The sequence below is a fragment of the Sarcophilus harrisii genome, chromosome 5, assembly GCF_902635505.1.
Source record: "Sarcophilus harrisii chromosome 5, mSarHar1.11, whole genome shotgun sequence".
Taxonomy (NCBI): domain Eukaryota; kingdom Metazoa; phylum Chordata; class Mammalia; order Dasyuromorphia; family Dasyuridae; genus Sarcophilus; species Sarcophilus harrisii.
This window is the reverse complement of record NC_045430.1, coordinates 164,498,186-164,517,067: the sequence shown is the minus strand read 5'-3', so window position 1 is coordinate 164,517,067 and position 18,882 is coordinate 164,498,186. Positions and strand designations below refer to the sequence as shown.

The following is an 18,882-nucleotide window of genomic DNA, read 5'->3' as shown; positions in this document are numbered from 1 at the left end:
CTTATGATTTGGAGGTTGAATAAATATCAGCAAAATAAAATACTGCTAGCTTCTATATACCTTAAAAACAAAACCAACTTTGATGATCTATCTTAATGGAAGCTTGCAACAGTATGATATAAACTAACATTGAGAGTAAGTGTCTTTGTTGGATATTCAAATTAGATATGTTTTTCCTTAATCTTTTCTATCTTAATCATTCTTAGTTCATCCATAAATCATCTCTGAATTCATCAAAGTCCCTCCTAAAATGTAGCATTCGTAAATACAATATTCTAGACAGAGTCCCATTAGCCCAGAGTTGAATGAGACAATTATCTCTATGATTGAGACACTATTATTTTATTATTATAGCCTTAGAATATGTTTAAATCTTTTGCAATGAACTCTTTCCACCCATTAATAGCAGCATCAATATGGCAATTTCCATTCTGCAGAGCCTGGGTTTGAATTCAGGTCTTCCTGGCTAAGGCTAGTTCTTCCCTCTCTATGCCAGGCTCACTTGTCTATACAAATCCTCTCCAAAAAGCAGTAAAGGAGAAAGGATAATCACAAGAGATATATAGACTGCCTTTGTCTCAGGGGTATCTATTAGGGCCCTGAGGTCCTCGTTTCCACTCTGGGAGCCCTCGGCTTCGCCGAATTATTAAGGGCCAGGAGAGACTTGCGAGATTATTTAGTAGAAAATCATTTTATAGAAGAAGAAACCGAGGCTCGGAGAGGAACTGCTTTGTCCACCGTCGCAAAGGAAAGAACCAGAGAGGTCATAACATTCGATTGAGTCCTCGAGTTTACCTACCCTCATGCTGAGAGCTAACCGACTCTACACATGCGCACTCATCCATGCGTGACTTTACAGTTGGGTCCCCCTGCGTGGCCCCACGATCTAACTGCGTTCTCAGTTCAGGTCCCCTCCAAGGGTTGCCAGGGTTGCCAAGGGCGCTAGGTTTCAACTGGTTATAACCGCAGTTCTCTGAACCTCTGGCTTCGGGTTACTGAAATTTTCCCCTTTAAATCGGAGGTTAGGCCTCCGAGCAGGCTGAAGCGCCAAGAAAGAACTCCCTCGCGAGTCCTTCCAACGGCCCTGAATCTGCCCCCACGATGAGAAAGACTTTGAGCTTTAGCGGCAAGAAAGGGCAGTCTCCATCTCGCTCCTCCGCCACCCCTCGGAGGGACTGCTGGTTCCCAGAGTCCGACACCAACGCAGAATATCTGATCCAGGACAAGGACTTCGGGAAGCTCCACAAAGCTGCCTCGGTCGGGGATGTGGCGCAGGTCCAGCAGATGCTACTGGTCGGGAAGCAGGATGTGAAAGATACTGATGAAGTGAAACAGTAAGAGCAGGAGTTAGGGGAGGGAGAAAAGAAGAAGGACCCCCATGGAGGAGCCTAAAACATTCTCTCCCCTCCACCCCCATCCCTGCACGTGGGTGTGTGATCTCTTCTTCCCTCTCCCCTTGCCCCCGCTCCCCCCTCTTACCCTAAGAAAAGCAACCCCTCAATCCTTAGGACAGAGTAGGGGTCTGGCTAGCAAGTACCGAAATCTGGAGTCATCTCTTCTTCCTGTCTCTCCATATTTAATGAATGGCCCTATCATTTTACTTTTAGCCAGGGAGGAATTTATTCTTAATCCTTAGTGATGTGGGAGCAAATACTATTCTGCTGAAATGTCAGACTTTACATGACGGCATTTGGGGAATTTTCTTGGCAAAGTTGCTGGAAAAGATTGTCTTTGTCTTCAGCTCATTTTTACAGTTGAGGAAATTGAAACAAACAGGGTTAAGTGACATTCTCAGGGTCATAAACTGTAAGTATCTGAGGTCAGATGTGAACTCAGAAAGAGGAGTCTTCTGATGAAATATAGACATATTTCACATATATGTGAATATAGACACACATAGGATATGTGAAGTGTGAAAGCAGAAAAATTAATTGCAGCTTTTATTAAATATTTATTATGCCAGGCACCTGGCTAACGGCAACAATTACAAATAAAGGGGAGCAAATATTGTCCCTTTATTCTGTCAGGCTTAATCACTAAGGAAATGATCAGATGCTTAGGAGTAGAACTAGGAGGGAGGAATGTTATAAAACCTGGAGAGAAGGGACTATCAAGGAGAAATTGAGTAAAGACTATTAGATTTAGCAATTAAAAGATGATTAATATCTTTGGAGAGTTTGGAAGGAAGCCAGAATATTGAATGTTAAAATGACAAAACAGGAAATGGAGACACCTTTTATCAATAGCCCTCTCATGGCATTTAATTACAAAAGACAGGAAAGATGTGAGGTGATAGTGAAGATCAAATGAAGGTCATTTGGGGAATGTGGGAGAAGATATGGACAGGTCTTGTTTGTATGCAATTAGGGAAATAGCCAGGATGTCAGGAAAGAATGAAGATAAGTAACAATAGAAATGAGAAAGGAATCAATCTGATGGAGGAGCTAAGATTGGATGCTACCATTTATACACATAGAGGTGTCAAGAAAAGAAACCTAGAAGTAATTTGAAAAAGGTGGGGGTGGGGGTTAATAGCACCTTCAGGATTCACTTGGGCACAAATTGGACAAGCCTGACAATCCGCCTAATAAATAGTGTCTTCTGGCTTGTGACCAGTGAAAAAAGGTTTCACAAGAGACTGAAGGGGTTGCTTTCTTGGTAGCTTTGTGTAGTCTCAGAGAAGTTTCCACTGATTTGCCTCTGGGATCAGAAACTGTCTTGAAATTACTAGGAAGGGAAAAGAGTATATTCTCTTTCTTTTGCAAGGACATGTTATAGGATGGAGCATAAGAACTGGAAAGCTATGGGAATGAGAAAGCCAGTGTAATAGACTGGCCAGCAGCCCTTCTCATATAGCTTGGTCTGTGCAAATAAATTATTCATAAGAAAACACATTTTATAGCACAGGATATACAATACAATACAAGGAGATGTTATTCACACATTAGCAATAAACTTAAATAAAATTGACTTTTCCCTTAATAAAACACAAAATATTTCATAAGTTACATCCTCTAAAAAACCTGATTGCACTAAAATTCTCTTCTCAAAATCACACTGAAGATATTTCTGATTTAGTTTCAATAATCAATTGAAGAACAACTGGATCCTACAGTTGTATCAATAGCCAGTTGCTTTTACATAATTTTGAAATATTTAAGGACCTTATTTCATATATATACATATGTCATATATGTATGTATACATATATTTATAATATTTCAGGATCACATTCTTCGAACAGCTTGTGGCATTTCCCTTGAATGGTGGGTTACTGATTTAATGGTCTATCAGATAATCATACCTGAATTCAAAACTCAAAAACAATATTAGTTATAGCCCCAAGAGATTTTATCTCAAATAGTAAATCATACATCAGAATGTTCAGTTCTAAATAAATATTGATTATAATCTTATATTGGTAACAGATTGATTCATCACAGGAGATTGAAAACTTATTTTGATATCTAATTAGATGATCTTAAGTTAAACATAAAAATTATTTTACTTTAAGATGCTCGATAGAAAGTAACCAAAGAAAGGATATGGAAATATAAAAATTCAAAAGTGTATTAAAAATAAACGTTTAGCTAATAACCACATTCAAAGGGACATTAAAAAATTTTCAGGTAGAGATGTCACTGAATATCTTTCACTTTTCCCTTTCTTTAAACTCACCCTGTTAAAAAAAACTTATCATTTGAAATCATTTCTATGTAATAAACAAACATGTAGATTCTCACTAAACTCATTCCTTGTAGGGAATTTCATTATGCATAATAGTTTTTTAAAATTTTATTTAATTTAATTTTTTACTATAGCTTTTTATTGACAAAACATATGCATGAGTAATTTTTCAACAATGACCCTAGTAAAAATTTCTGTTCCAACTTTTCACCTCCTTCCCTCCACTTCCTCCTCTAGATGTCAGGTAGTCCCATACATGTTAAATATGTTAAAGTATATGTTAAATACAATATATGTATACATATTTATTTATTTATTTATTTTATTATTATTATTTTTTATTTAATAGCCTTTTATTTACAGGTTATATGCATGGGTAACTTTACAGCGTTAACAATTGCCAAACCTCCCGTTCCAATTTTTCACCTCTTACCCCCCACCCCCTCCCCTAGATGGCAGGATGACCAGTAGATGTTAAATACATTAAAATATAAATTAGATACACAATAAGTATACATGACCAAAACATTATTTTGCTGTTATGTATACATATTTATACAGTTGTCTTGCTAAACAAGAAAAATTGGGTTTAGAAAGAAGGTAATAACCTGAGAAGCAGACAATAACAGAAGGAATAGAAAGGCTATGTTGTGGTCTGTTATTATACTGCTGCAGTTCCCGGTTAGAGAACCAAATGATGTGGTTAGCGGCAGTGCAGAGAATAGAGAACCCGTTCTCTTTGGTTGATGCAGGTCCAATGTGAAAGAATTCATGAACCCGAAATAGAGTGGCAAAAAGGAAGTTTATTGTTGGCAATACAGAAGGCAGCTTTTGCTAGGAAGACAGACTTCTGAATGACAAAGTCCTGGCAGAGAGATAAAGGTCCTAGTAGAGAAATCCTGGCAGAGAGATAACAAAAGGGATATCACTGAGAAGAGAATGTCTCTGGAACTATGCTCAAAAAGTTATCAAACTGTGCATACCCTTTGATCCAGCAGTGTTACTACTGGGCTTATATCCCAAAGAGATACTAAAGAAGGGAAAGGGACCTGTATGTGCGCAAATGTTTGTGGAAGCCCTCTTTGTAGTGGCTAGAAACTGGAAACTGAGTGGATGCCCATCAGTTGGAGAATGGCTGAATAAATTGTGGTATATGAATATTATGGAATATTACTGTTCTGTAAGAAATGACCAACAGGATGATTTCAGAAAGGCCTGGAGAGACTTACACGAACTGATGCTGAGTGAAATGAGCAGGACCAGGAGATCATTATATACTTCAACAACAATACTATATGATGACCAGTTCTGATGGACCTGGCCATCCTCAGCAACGAGATCAACCAAATCATTTCTAATGGAGCAGTAATGAACTGAACTAGCTACGCCCAGAGAAAGAACTCTGGGAGATGACTAAAAACCATTACATTGAATTCCCAATCCCTATATTTATGCCCACCTGCATTTTTGATTTCCTTCACAAGCCAATTATACAATATTTCAGAGTCTGATTCTTTTTGTACAGCAAAATAACGGTTTGGTCATGTATACTTATTGTGTATCTAATTTATATTTTAATATATTTATCTACTGGTCATCCTGCCATCTAAGGGAGGGGGTGAGGGGTAAGAGGTGAAAAATTGGAACAAGAGGTTTGGCAATTAATGCTGTAAAGTTACCCATACATATAACCTGTAAATAAAAGGCTATTAAATTAAAAAAAAAGAGAGAGAGAGAAGAGAATGTCTCTTCACAGTGGGTAAGGGTCCTGGTAGGCAGCTGTGCCAAGGGAAGAAAGGTCCCTTGGTCTGGCATGATTCTTACTTCAGGACTCTGTAAATGAGTTTAAAATTGTTTTTATAAGGAATCTGAGCTTGAGGTGTCAATTGAATGAGATTCCTTCAATGTTGTCACTGCCTAGATTTCCAATTGAATGAGACCACTTACTGGGAGTGGTCCTGAGCCATTTTTCAGCTCAATAGAGGGTGCAGCTAGTCTTATCAAGATAACACAAGGAAACCACTTCATCTTGATTCCCTGAGGCAGGTCTCTTCTAAAGGAGAGTTTCTCCCCCCTAAAGCCAGGGAAGTTTCAGAGTTCCCCCTATTAATATCATGTGGCATGGGGAAAGGGAAAAGACACCATGAGGCAGAGTGCTGTGGCAGACTGACCCAAAGGAGGGCTGCAGCCATGGGATGGCCTATATAAGTAGATATTATAGGGAAAATTTAATCTCGGGGACATGACTGGGATTTCTGACATTGGCAGGGCAAGATGAAAGTTTTTCAGATCTCTACAAAGGGTAGCTCTTAGGGCTTTGACATAACTTGGATTTCTGACTGGATGACCTCCCCAGAGGGTGGGACCACAGAGCTACACTGATCTTAATCTGTGCCTTCTCCCTACTTGCCTCAGGGATTAAGTTTGATCAATTCCTCTGGTAACCACACCTAACATTGAAGACTTAATCACTATTTACCCTCTAAATTCAAGTAAAACCAATCTAGATAAAAGTTTTCACCTTATCCCTTCCTTTCTACACACAGATATTACCAGCTTTAGGTTTTAAAATTGTGATAGTACTTTCAAATGACTTAGTTAAAAATCATAAAATTTTTCAACAACAATTTTGGCTTTTAACATAAAGAAAATAACTTCCAGTAATTTAATTAACCATTATGAGAATCTTAGAATTTTCGTGATACCAAAAATTTTCTTTAAGTGTAACTTCCTCTTAAAGTATCCCATTAACTAAATGGTGGGGCTAGTTTTGAACAAAATTTCCACCCTCTTTTAGTTTTGTTTATACTTATGACAAGCCAAATCTCAGTTCTGTAATTTCAGAAAGAACTAATTTCTTCATATATGCAGTTGCCAAGATTTGCTTTCCCACAATTTTCAGGAAAATTTGGGTTTTCCCTCTCATTCACTTAAACAAGTATCTTTATTTTGGGGAGAAAACAAAAAAATTCTTAAAATTCAAATAGAATATAATGTATCAGAAAAATGGTTAGGAGTCTTATAATTTACATTCAAGTTTACAATCTCAACATACACAAATTAAATATTAACTTAAATTAAACAGTACTGTAATGCCAGAGAAACTGAGCAAGAAAGAGATTAGAGACCAATTTAATAGTTTATTAAATGGAGATATTTACTGCGACCAAATGGATCCATGGTTGGTGCCAGAGCTGAACGAGACTATTGTCTCAAAGATTCCAGCCCTGAGTATTGATTGGAACAGCAAGATTTTTATAGGATAACAAGAACAATGACATATTGGGGGAGGTACCTGGATGGGGATAACCTAATAGGGAAGGCACTTAGGATGACACAATGGAGGGAGGTACTGGAGAGGTTACTGATATTCTGATGATGTCTAAAATGGATAGACCTTCATCCTGTCAAACATTAAGAAGGAATGATTCTAGCCTAAAGATATAAAACCTTTATCTCAAACATTTAAGAGGGATTGATTATAGCCTGAGGTTTTGGAACAGAGTAACTGAAGTAGACCTTTATCTCATCAAACATTAAGAGAGAATGGTTATAACCCAAGGCAGAGTAACTAAATAGGACAATTGGGAAACTGGGTCAGGACATTAAAAGGGAACTGTAGCACAGCAGTTGAGGCGGAAGATACTCCAACAATATTACAATCACCAGGTCAGTATTTGTAGGTATGGTGAAAGAATTTGCAAACTCAGTTTGTCTCCAAGTTAAGGGGAAAAGAGTTATTATGTTGCTAACAGTGGGCTAAGTTCCAAGGGAATTTAGCAAAGAATCAGGAGCAAGAAGATAATTTTATAGAAAAAAAGATCTTCAGCTTCTTCTTATATGCTAATTTTATGATTTTGAAGGAGGAAGGAAACTGTTTTTCCTTTAATATTATCACTCTGAAACTCTACTCCCTTTTGATCTGTGATCCCTTTTGGAGTTTCAAGCCCTCCTGAGGAAGGCATATCTCCTCAGATAAGTTATCTTTTGGGAATGCCAGACCCTTTGATTCATTAGACATCTTGGTCAAAAAGCACCCCTTTGAAGTGTAGTTAATTCTAATTGGAAATCTGGGCTGGATACCGATAACCATCTAGGCCTGGGGACTTTGGTTTTCTGAAACCTGAATCCTCAAGATTCCTTTTTAAAGGGCAATTTCTGAACTCTTTGCAGAAGATCCAAAGCAGCTTGTTCTGCTTCTAGGACCCTGCCCACTGAGAATACATTCTCTTCTCATGCCAGCCTCCATTTCCCTAATAGAACTTTGCTACTAAAGAAGTCTCTTAGCAAAACTGGCTTCCTATGCAACAATAAACTTTCATTTTTGCCAATTAATATTTTGGGTTCATGAATTCTTTCATGAAGAACCTGTGCGCAGACCATAAGGAGATTTTAAGAGCTTTTTGCCACTAACCTCATCAGTTTAGAGGTAAAAGTCAAGAATGGTTGTACTTATTATTCTATGGCTTACAGGTATTCTATGGCATTGAGTGGTCTTCAAGGTGGAGTTGCACCCTTTTATTGAATTCTCAGAAACCTTAGGGTTATTGCTACATCCTCTAGAGGAGCTACACCACATCTAGGTTAATCAGTGATTATATCTAGGAATGGTTGCATTCGTAATAAATACCTTTCTGAGATTGGAATGTTTGACCTACTCATCTATCTGGAAGGCAGGCTATTCAAAGCAGCGGTTAGAACCCTGGGCTTGGAATCAGGAAGACTCATCTTTATTAGTTCTATTCTAGCTCATTCACTTACTAGCTTGTAATTCTGGGCAAGTTATTTAATCTTTTTTGCCTTAGTTTTCTCATCTGTAAAATGAACTGAGGAAAGAAATGGCAGACCTTTCCAGTACCTTTGCCAAGAAAATGCCAAGTGGGGTCACAGAATATGAAATGATTGAACTGTTGAGATTGGGAAAGGACCCCAAAAGGTTGGGGGACTCAGATCTATGTTGCGAGATAACTCAAAAGAATTTGCAGGCCTGAATCCATATCCAAGTCAAGGGGCAAAGTTTATTGTAATTGTAATGCCAATTGAAGCAGGCTAAATTCCAAAAGAATTTAGCTAAGAACCAGAAGCAAGGAGACACATTTATCTAGTTCTTCATGTTATTGATATGCTACTTTTATGGTTTAGGGGTACTGAGGAATGGTCTCAGGAATTTGGTTGTCACTGATCAGCAACCCTAGATCTATCCTAAAGCCAGAAGGTTTTAGAATCATTGACAGACAGGATTGTCACAACAATAGTATTTCAAGATTAGAGAATCTCAGGATCATTAATATATCTTCCCTAAAGTCTAAGGGAAGAAATATTATTATATTCCTAGACCAGAGGACTTTTTCAATTATTGACAGACAGGTTACCAGAACAATAGTACTCCAAGGTGGGAGGTGGGAGGAACATTGGGATCACAGATTCCAAAGCCAAAAGACTTTAGAATTGCTGGCAGATTGTTAGAACAGAAGCCCTATGGTCAGGGGACCTTAAAATTATTGCTGTCTACCCTAGAAGCTATACTCTTTCAAAACAATGAGAAATATAGCTCATATCTAGAATTGAAATCTGTGGAGGTAACTCCACAAAAAAGACTCACAATGAAAATGTCAGAATCTAGAAAGGAGGACACAGAGAACAATGACATGCTACAAATAAATTGCAGGTTTTTAGTGATTCTATGATTTTTAATGTCCCTGTGTTCTTCATTTGCCAGCTTTAGAGGAATATAAAAAATAAGTGAGATTATTCTAGAGGATAGACCTACTGATTGTTTTAAAATCAATATTTTCTTTTCTGCCAAATTGAAGTTTTGGAGTGCAAATAGTTGACATACTCTGCTCTACTAAGTCATCCTTTGCAATGTAAAGCACTTTTCAATAACTAAAACTTGATCATTGTCTTTTGGAAATAAAACTACTAATTTTTGGTTTCTTTTTAAAAGCTTCTCTGACAAACCAGGGGCTGATGATTCCTCACCAATCATAGATGAGGAAGAATTAGATTTTACTGAGAAGGTAAAGTTTATGTAAATTTTTTTCTACACTTAAATTTTAGTTTGGAGGATGCTTTGTTTTGTAAAAAAAAAAAATTCTTGTAAACATATTAACTATTGTAATGCTGGAGAAGCTGAGGCAAGATAGAGATTACAGGTTTTTAATATTTTATTAGAGGGAGAGTTGGGTGGATGGGACTGTTGTCTTAAAGCATCCAACAATGAGTGAGGGATTCCAGAGATTCTTAATAGGGCTCCAGCAATCAGGGAAACAAAGGCAAGGGGGGGTATAGAGCACTGGTGAGCTGGAACTCCAGGAAACGACCATGAATTCAGTTCTGACAGGTTGGAATAAGGAGCAAGGATCATAAATTCTAGGAGCCAAGATGTCTGAGGTAGAAGATACTCAAATATTTGAGATGAGCCATGTGGAGTTTTATGACTCTTTAGAATGTTAGTGGCCAGGGTTCCCAGTCCTAATTATCTCAGTCCTAATGGCCAGGAAGAGGGGTTCCCACCAGGGAGACTGAGGCAGAACAATTCAGGGAAACTGAGGCATAACACTATCAACAAAAGCAAACAAAATATAATTTAAACAATATCTTTAGGATTTAACACCAAATTGTGTGGAATGAGTACTAGACCCCTTTTCCCAAATTAACTAATCAGAGACATCTTCAGGTACAAAGAGAAAGCTTTTACTTAACCCCTACAAGGAGAGGCCCAGACGCACCTGGGAACCATCCCAACTCCAGCCATGGGCTACTGAACCTGATCAGCCAGAAACAGAACAGCCGGGTAAATAGGAAAAGACCCAAGCCTTCTCATTGGATAGACTCAAAGGCCGTAACCCTCTTTGACCAGTGGTCACCAATGTTGTCTGCCTCCCACAGGTCACCTCGCTTCCTGTTATTCACTAACTTCTGCATCCCAGGGTTCAAGGTCTGTGAATAGGCATCATGTGACCTCCTGAAACCCAAGGCTCAACTGGCATAGGCATCATGTGACTTAGGCCTAGTCTCATAAACTTAGAAAACTTCATCCAATCAATTCCATTCAAAATTAACTGAAGCATTTGAAGCCAAATGAATGAAAAGCAAATAAGTTTTTATTCTGTTTCAGGCTTTAGGTTTCTTTCAAATCTCCTCACCTCTAGCTTTGTTTTTTTTTTAACTGAAAAACTAGGTGAAATGAATATGGATACAATTGTTTTTCTGCTGATATCTTTGTATCACTTTCCATGTTTCTTTGTAGCTTTGTATTTATCTGGGTGCTGGAAAGAGTATCATATGCCATTGTTGAGGAGAAAGACACCTTAACAAGATTAGGGCACCCCTGGTTGGTGGTATGGGTTTGACAAAAGAATTTACACATTCAGTCTCCAGTTAAGGGGCAAAGATTTATTGTGCTGCATGACAGGAGGCTAAAGTTCCAAGAAGTTTAGCAAAGGGCAGAAGCAAGACAAAACTCTGCTGCTGCTTGACAGCCAGCTAATCCCAGGGGAATCTCACGGAGATAATTGTGATACCAATTGAAGCTCACTAAAGTTCCCATGGAATCTAGGAGAGAGTCAGAATCAGGGAGATAATTTTACGGGAAAGAGAAATAAAGATTAGGTGGATATGATAATATCATGCTTTAGAAATACAATTGAAGAATGGTAGGTGTGGGATAGTGCTCTACAGCTTCTGACCAACAACATCAGTATTGAATTCGTGCTATTGGCCAGAATTGTTTGTGGCACGCCAGGTCAGGTAGCCTGAGGGCTTTAGGGGCAGCCAGCATTGTTTGAGTCACTCTGGGTTCTCAGGAATAGCCATAGGGTTTCTCAGGCCTTGCCACTTTCTTGCCACGATGCTCTTTGAGGTAGAGAGGGTAGGGGGGATGCCTAGATGATATTTAAGGGACTGTCTAGCTATAAATCTATGATCTGCTTTTGGCCATAGCATAACTTGTTATTGCAAAATTTCAAGTTATAAGAGTATAGATTGAGGTCACATTATTATGAAAGGTCTTCACTCAGTTTATCCCATTCATAATCAGTCTTCAATTTTTCTGCAGGTAATAGTCTTAGAAAATGACCAGATGGTCAAAAACTTGAATGTGTATACTTTGAACATATGGGAAATAAGAGCATTAGGTTCCCATGACCACTAAAATCTATAATCTTTCACTAGGGATGACTGATCACACTATTTCAAACCCAACTTAACTTTCTGACTTTTTGTGAAGACCGCATATTTTAAAATCAGCCGGAATCATGAATTCAGGTTAGGGGAAAATTGTCAGTCTTTATTCTCAGTGAAGAAAGATCGGAGGTGGAAGAGAATGGGCAATAGCAATGTGTGTAGCTGAGTCAAGAAGCTAGCTAGACCAGCAGCCACACGACCAGCAGCTAGGAGTATGGAACCCAGGCTCAATCTCTCCCAGCTTCTCTTCCTGTCTCTCTCTCTGCCTCCACCCACCAAAATCGTCATTTCCTATACAACACATCAGGACTTGCACAGAGAGTGGGCAGGGGCCATTCTTTATCCAATCATGTATATTAATAGAGTATAGTCCAATTAATATTTAGCCTCACGTACTTGGGACCTCAGTGCATCAACTCAAACCTCAGCCCATTACAACTTTTAGCTAATTTTCTGCCATCTTCCCTTCCCCAAAATGGATCCCTTCCCCTTGATCCTTTTCACGATTCCTTTTATTTTTGTTTTCTCATTAGAATTTAAGCTTCTTTAGGGAAAGGCTGTCTTTCCTTTTGCTTCTTTTTGTTTTTCCAGGACTTAGCACAGTGTCTGAAATATATTAAGTGATTAATAACTATCTTTTCAAAGCAAATCTTTTGATCTCAGTAATGATCACAATTTTATTGTTACATGATTTGTAAAATTTATTTTTAGAATTTCTGTTTTTAAAAATAAATTTCACATTTCAATGTGCCTAATCTACTTTTTTTAAAAGTTTTTTTGTGATAATGAGATAAATTTATATAATGTTCTTGTTCGGAAGAACCCTATGAGGCTTACACTTCATTTTGGGAGCATAATTATAACATAAAACTAGGTTTTAAAAGCAGTTTCAAAACTGCAAAGGAATTCTTGGGGCATTCTTTAATCTACAAAGATAGCATGAACAACATCATTGAAGTGCCTAGCAAATAGTAGGTGCTCCACAAATTTACCTGTTGTCTCTGTAAATTACACATTAATGTATAAATTAAGTCTTGGGTCAACTGCTACTTATTTCATGAAATCTCCCTTTATCTCATTTCTTTCCCCTTTCCTATATGGAAATAAGTTCTCTCTCTTTTGATGTCCATTAATAAGTTAAGTTGTACCAAATTTTCCATATTTAGCATACTATTTATATTATAATTATTGGTATAAATATTTTAATATCTCCTTGGGTAGAACCGTTCTCTTTTTTAAAATCTTTCATTAAATATAGTAGAATAACTTGCACATAAAAATATAAGTTGAATGAACTTTTTTTTTTCTAAGTGAACAGGTAAAAATAACAAGAGGAGCCCCCAAACTCTTTCTCTTTCTCTGACTTTGGGGGGAATACTAAGCTCTCCCCTGAGAGACCCACCCCAGGGAATAAAGATAAAGTGGTTTCATCCTGTTATCTGAACGAGACTAGTTGAGTCCAGGACCACTCCTACTTAGCCTGAGCTGGAGATCCAGATTTCTATCCAACTCTATTGAGTTGGAGATTAGCCCAAAAACACTCATTCAATTCCAAGATTATTCTGATTCCAGCTCACACTGCTCCTAGTCTCCACCAATAACTGCCCATAAAACAAGCTTCCTTCATCCCAATCCCGTGCAGAGGACCTAACATGCCATGCCAAGGAACCTCTCTCTCCCCTTGGCATAGCTGCGACTCTCTGCCCACTGAAAGACATTCTCTTTCAGCATTACTCCTTCTTTATCTTTCGCACCTATTTCCCTAACAAGATCTTATTCTCCTCTGTGTTGACATTTCTCTGCTAGAAACCCTTTCTGCTAGAGGATTTCTCTGCTATCCAGCCACTAAAGAAGTTAATCTCCTAGCAAAAGCTGATTTCTCAGTTCTAATAATAATTTCTTTTGCCAATTTAACTTTTTGCATTCATTTACAAACAACCTGTGCCCCCAGAAGGGGGTTCCCACAACTCTCTGCCCTGTGCTGAACCTCATCATTTGGCTCCCTGACTGAGAATCGAGGGGAGCCGAACTTCATCAGTATTAATAATGAGCCATATGTGATTAATAAAAAATAATTAACATTTACACAGCACTTGTCATATGGTAGACAGTATGCCAAGCACATAATTATTATCTTATTTGATTCACATAACTGTGAGAAGTAAGTACTGCTCTTATCACCATTTTACAGATGAGGAAAGTGAAGCAGTCAGTGGGTAAATGACTTGCCTGCAGGGATACACAGCTAGTAAGTGTCTGAGGTAGCAATTGAACTCTGATCTTCCTGAGTAGAGGGTTGGTGCTCTAAGGATTACTTCTGTTCAGATAATCCATTAATTACCTTTATAGAATAAACTGGGTTTTATTTGATAGATGATTTGGGATTTGTTACCTATATCTCTTTCTTTAGTAAATATGGGGTTCCTATTTCATTGTCCCTTAAGAAGAGCTTGAAAAATCTACTTTGATTCTGTTTATTACTTGGTGCATAATGTATACATTTATGGCTGTTAATAGTAAGGAAACAGTATGATATGATGGTAGTGACTTTGGGAAGTACAAAGGTCAAAATCCCTGATGAAGCAGGGATGGAAGGATGTGGTGATGGTTTTTTTAGGATTTGGAAGATTAGGATGTGTTTGTAGGCAATAGGGAATGATCTAGTAGATGGAAGGAATTAAAAATAAGTGTTGGTGAGGGTGGAGGGTGGGAGGAAGATCTACTGGGGAGATAGGATGGGGCAGGATCACCTGAACAAGTAAGGGGTAAACCCATCTCACTATGTGAGGTAGGGATGAAGGAGATGATGAAGCAAGGAGAGAAGGGGAGTTCATATTAAATGGCTTCAATTTTTTTTTTTTTTTTGGAAAATGTGAAACATTTTTTTCAGCTGAAAGTATGAAGGAAGAGGAAATTATGAAAGGTTTGAGAGAGGATGAAAAAATATAGAAAAGCTGCTATGGAAAGTGGGTTAGTGAATTATAAGAGAAGTATGGTACGATTTCCTAGAAGTAGTGAAGATCTAGTTGAGGTTATCTTACATAAATTTGTAGTGGTCTGGGAATGGCTGAATGATTTTCTAATTTCCAATTGGTTTCCTATTTAAACTTAAGTTTTTAATTAATGTACTTAAAAAAATTTCTTTGAATAGTGCTCCATAGGTTTTATTAAACTGTGAAAGAGGCCTATGATACACACATAAAATGTAAAAGTTCTTTGTAAATCTTTGTTTTAACTATATTTTTTTTCCTTCAAGTGATGTAATAGTTGATTTTTAAAACAATTTTTAAAAACAATTTATTAAAAGCAATAAAGAGTACATAATAAAATACTCATTAATACATCATCAATACAAGCTTTTCCTAGACCCAGATAATTTCTAGAGGGTAAAACACAGTTCTCCCAAGTATATACATAAAACACAAAAAACGTTCAAATAGTACAACACAGTTTTTAATTGATATTCTGAAGTGAGATCTGAACTCATGATCACAGCTTTTTTCCCAGTAGTGCATTGTAGGCATTCAGGATTTTGTGTGAACTGAAGTTTTTACAGTCTCTATATTTTTCAGTTTAGTAGCCTCTTGGCTAACAAAAGCCTTTGATTTCTTCCTGCTGAAAGTGTCAAGCAGAATGAATGGACCCAAAAACCAAATCTAGAAACAGTGAACCCTGACATCAGCATTTCCCTAGTTTCACCACTCTTGAGACCTCTTCTACCTAGATGTCTCTTCCTTCCTTTAGTTTTAACAAAACAAGTAATTCAGCATAATTTTTACACATAAAGAATCTAAAATTAATCACTAAGATACTTTCACTTTCTTTGTTATCAGTAGTGATTTACATTAAAATACTAATTTCTAAAACCTAGTATTTTTCAATGTGACGAAGTTTTGATGTAAAACATATATTTCCTAGTGTATGGATTTTTTGGTGAACAAAATAGTCCATAATATTTTGTTTTCCATGTAATGATCAGATTAAATACAATAAGAGCAAATAATAGCAAACCTCAAAGAAATGTGAACTATTCAACATTAGTATCGATAATATTCTTATCACTTTTTTTCTTGCAGAAACCCTCTGATTTGAACTTAACCAAAATAATAAATGTTTCTCAGCAAATAAAAAAAAGTAAGCTATTTGAAGAACTTCCACTCATATTATTAATTATTGCCTTGAAATGATAGATTTGTTCATGTACTCTTTTATTTGTTTTTAATATAGTGGATGAAAAGAATAGCATGGTGAGCACAGAACAAATACCATTTTTTGGGCATCATCAGTCAACTGTTGAAAAAAAAGATATGACAGATTCCCCTCCTAAGCCTTCATCTCAAGCCCAGTGCTCCCCTCATTCTGTTCATCCCTCATCTAGCTCCTTTTCGAAGCCTTCCTGTATGATATCCACTCTGGCCATTGATAAGGTAATTACATTTGCTATGTTTCTAATCTTCCTTTTCATATTTGTTCATACTCTGTCCCATCCTCTCATGCTCATAACCACTTCATGAAGATGGAAAGGATTCTAGAAATGAGTCTTCAAAACTAACATGGAAAATTCATGGCTAATTAACATGTTGAAGATAAAACATTGATAGGCCCCAACAATTCTCTCAAAACTTCTAGAAGAAGAATTAGAAATCAATCAAGAGCAAGGACAATTAGAAGATTATGAAGATGAAACAGCAGAGGAGGAAGAAAGTGAGGAAGATAAGGAAGAAGAGGAGGAAGAATTCAGTCAAGATGGCCAGAGTGTTATAGATGGAAAGGAAGATTTAGAGTATGAAGAAGAAAGTCAAGATAAATATTTTTTTTTTAATGGAAAGAAAAAGAGGGTGTGAATAATCATCAGAAACTCAATCTTCCTACAATTAAATATGATAGGAATGAAGTTGAACGTAAAATAAGAAAAGAAAGCAAGTAATGAACATTTCTACAGAATTTCCTGTTTCAATTATAACATATTTATGGAAATTCAGATGCCACTTCTCTTAAGGTAAAAAAAAAAATATATATATATATATATATATATATATATATATTGTTTAGTTAACAAATCCCCCCCCCTTTTTTTTAAAGAAATACAAGATTTAAATCTAGAATGATCATACATATCGTCATTCAATTCCTTAATTTTAAAGTTCTAAAACTTAGTTCTGTTCTTATAGGTAAATTAAAGTAAGTATATATAAAAAAAATTTAGACCATAATAACTTTTAATTCAAGGGTTTAAGTATTGACCACATATTCTACTTAAATGTATAAAATTGATGAAAATGGAATTTTTTATCATAAGGTAAAAAAAGAAGTTCACTAATAATAGAATTATAAAAACAAAAGGAACTTTGATTCAAGCCATATGTATATTTATGCTTATTTAAAATGCATATGTAGCACCCTTAACATTCTATTTTTAAATAGAAAAAATGATTCTAGAGATTTTTCATGAAAACTTTGTAATTTTAATCTGAAAAGCTATAAAGCCTCAAAATGGAATACCTTTATTTGAGACTAATTTTAAGTTTATCTCTTTTTGTTCTTTAAATGGATACTGATTCTGTAAGGTAATTACTAACATATAACAGAGGAATTTAAATCAGAATATGAATAATAATCTATTGTAATTCTGTATCTTCTAATCTTTTTAAAATTAGATCTAATTCCAAAACTTTAATTTGTCATATACAGTAAATATTATTAGCATACATAGCATTGTGACCTCATATAGAAGTGAAAAAAGTAATAATCTCAAATTCCAAAATTTTATTTCCAATTTCTCCATTATATTTTAATAATTAAGTTCAACAATTTACTGCATATTTATAAAATATTATTATTATATTCAAGATATTTTGTTAATATGGCATTCAGAAACAAAAGACTCAGTCCCAGCAATCATGTACTTTATAATTTGAGAATCTAACAGGTAATTAGAGAAATCTAATTCTTTGCATAATTTGATTGTTAGATCCATCAGCATCTGGCAATTGTAGTATGGTTGATGGATTTGCATTATTTCAGTTAGCAATAAGTTAAAGAAAAATTTTGGAGGTCATTGCACATGTCATTCTCATTATAGGAAGAATCAATACACTCAAAGGAGGAAGAAAAGGAAGATAATGTATTAGTTGATGAGGAAACTAGAAAACAAACATCTCATAAAACTCCAAATATTCCTAAAGAACATAGTACATCAGCAAAAAGTGGGCTTAGAAAAGGTAAGTTATTATTTTCACAGGAACTGTGATTTCATTTTTTTTTTTTTTTTTTTGGCTGAGGCAATTGGGGTTAAGCGACTTGCCTAGCTAGGGTCACACAGCTAGGATGTGTTAAGTGTCTGAGACCATATTTGAACTCAGGTCCACATGACTTCAGGGCTGGTGCTCTATCTGCTGGGCCACCTAGCTGTCCCCTGTGATTTTGTCATTGCAAGAAATTCTCAATGAGAAATTTTCTAGCAATGTAGATTAACAACTGTTCTACATCTGAGTCTTTCTGAGTAGCTTGAAGCACTAAGAGAAGTTCAGTATCTTGTCTGTGAGGTAACTACCAACATATTAGAAATGGAACTGTAAGGTTAGGTAGGTGACGCAGCAGGTAGAGCACTAACCCTGAAGTCAAGACGACCTGAGTTCAAATCTGGTCTCAAGACACTTAACACTTCTTAGCTGTGTGACTCTGGGCAAGTGATTTAATCTCAATTGCCTTAGCAAGAAAGGGGAAAAGAGAAATGGAAATGTAGGTCTACATAATTACAAACTGGCCCTGTGTCCACTATGCTGTGCTATCCCTCAAGCTGTAGAATATGCTGACAAAATTTTCTTTTTTGTAAAATGCCACTATATATGAATTTCTATAAATTCATTGTATGTAATGATGAAGGATATTAAATATGAACAATCGTTCTTTTTCTTTTTATCCATATTAAGTGCCTTAGGGAAGGGAATTGGTGCCTAAATTTTTTCTTTAAAGGACCCTCTTTTGCTCATATCAAATGTTGCTCTT

At 36.4% G+C, this 18,882-nt stretch overlaps 1 protein-coding gene across 2 annotated transcripts in view; it reads left to right on the top strand.

Annotated features, from left to right (window-relative positions):
- Nucleotides 1-826: 826 nt before the first annotated feature.
- The window catches only part of LOC100920140 (ankyrin repeat domain-containing protein 26-like), an 89,547-nt gene continuing 71,491 nt past the window's right edge, over nt 827-18,882 (top strand). The window contains exons 1-5 of one of the 2 annotated variants that reach the window (XM_031938889.1): nt 827-1,334; nt 9,635-9,707; nt 15,951-16,008; nt 16,102-16,301; nt 17,957-18,095. In XM_031938889.1, coding sequence (XP_031794749.1) covers nt 1,102-1,334; nt 9,635-9,707; nt 15,951-16,008; nt 16,102-16,301; nt 17,957-18,095 — 703 coding nt within the window. In that variant the 5' untranslated portion in view covers nt 827-1,101. The remainder of the gene's footprint in view (nt 1,335-9,634; nt 9,708-15,950; nt 16,009-16,101; nt 16,302-17,956; nt 18,096-18,882) is intronic. The other variant, XM_031938888.1, reaches the window with a different exon arrangement.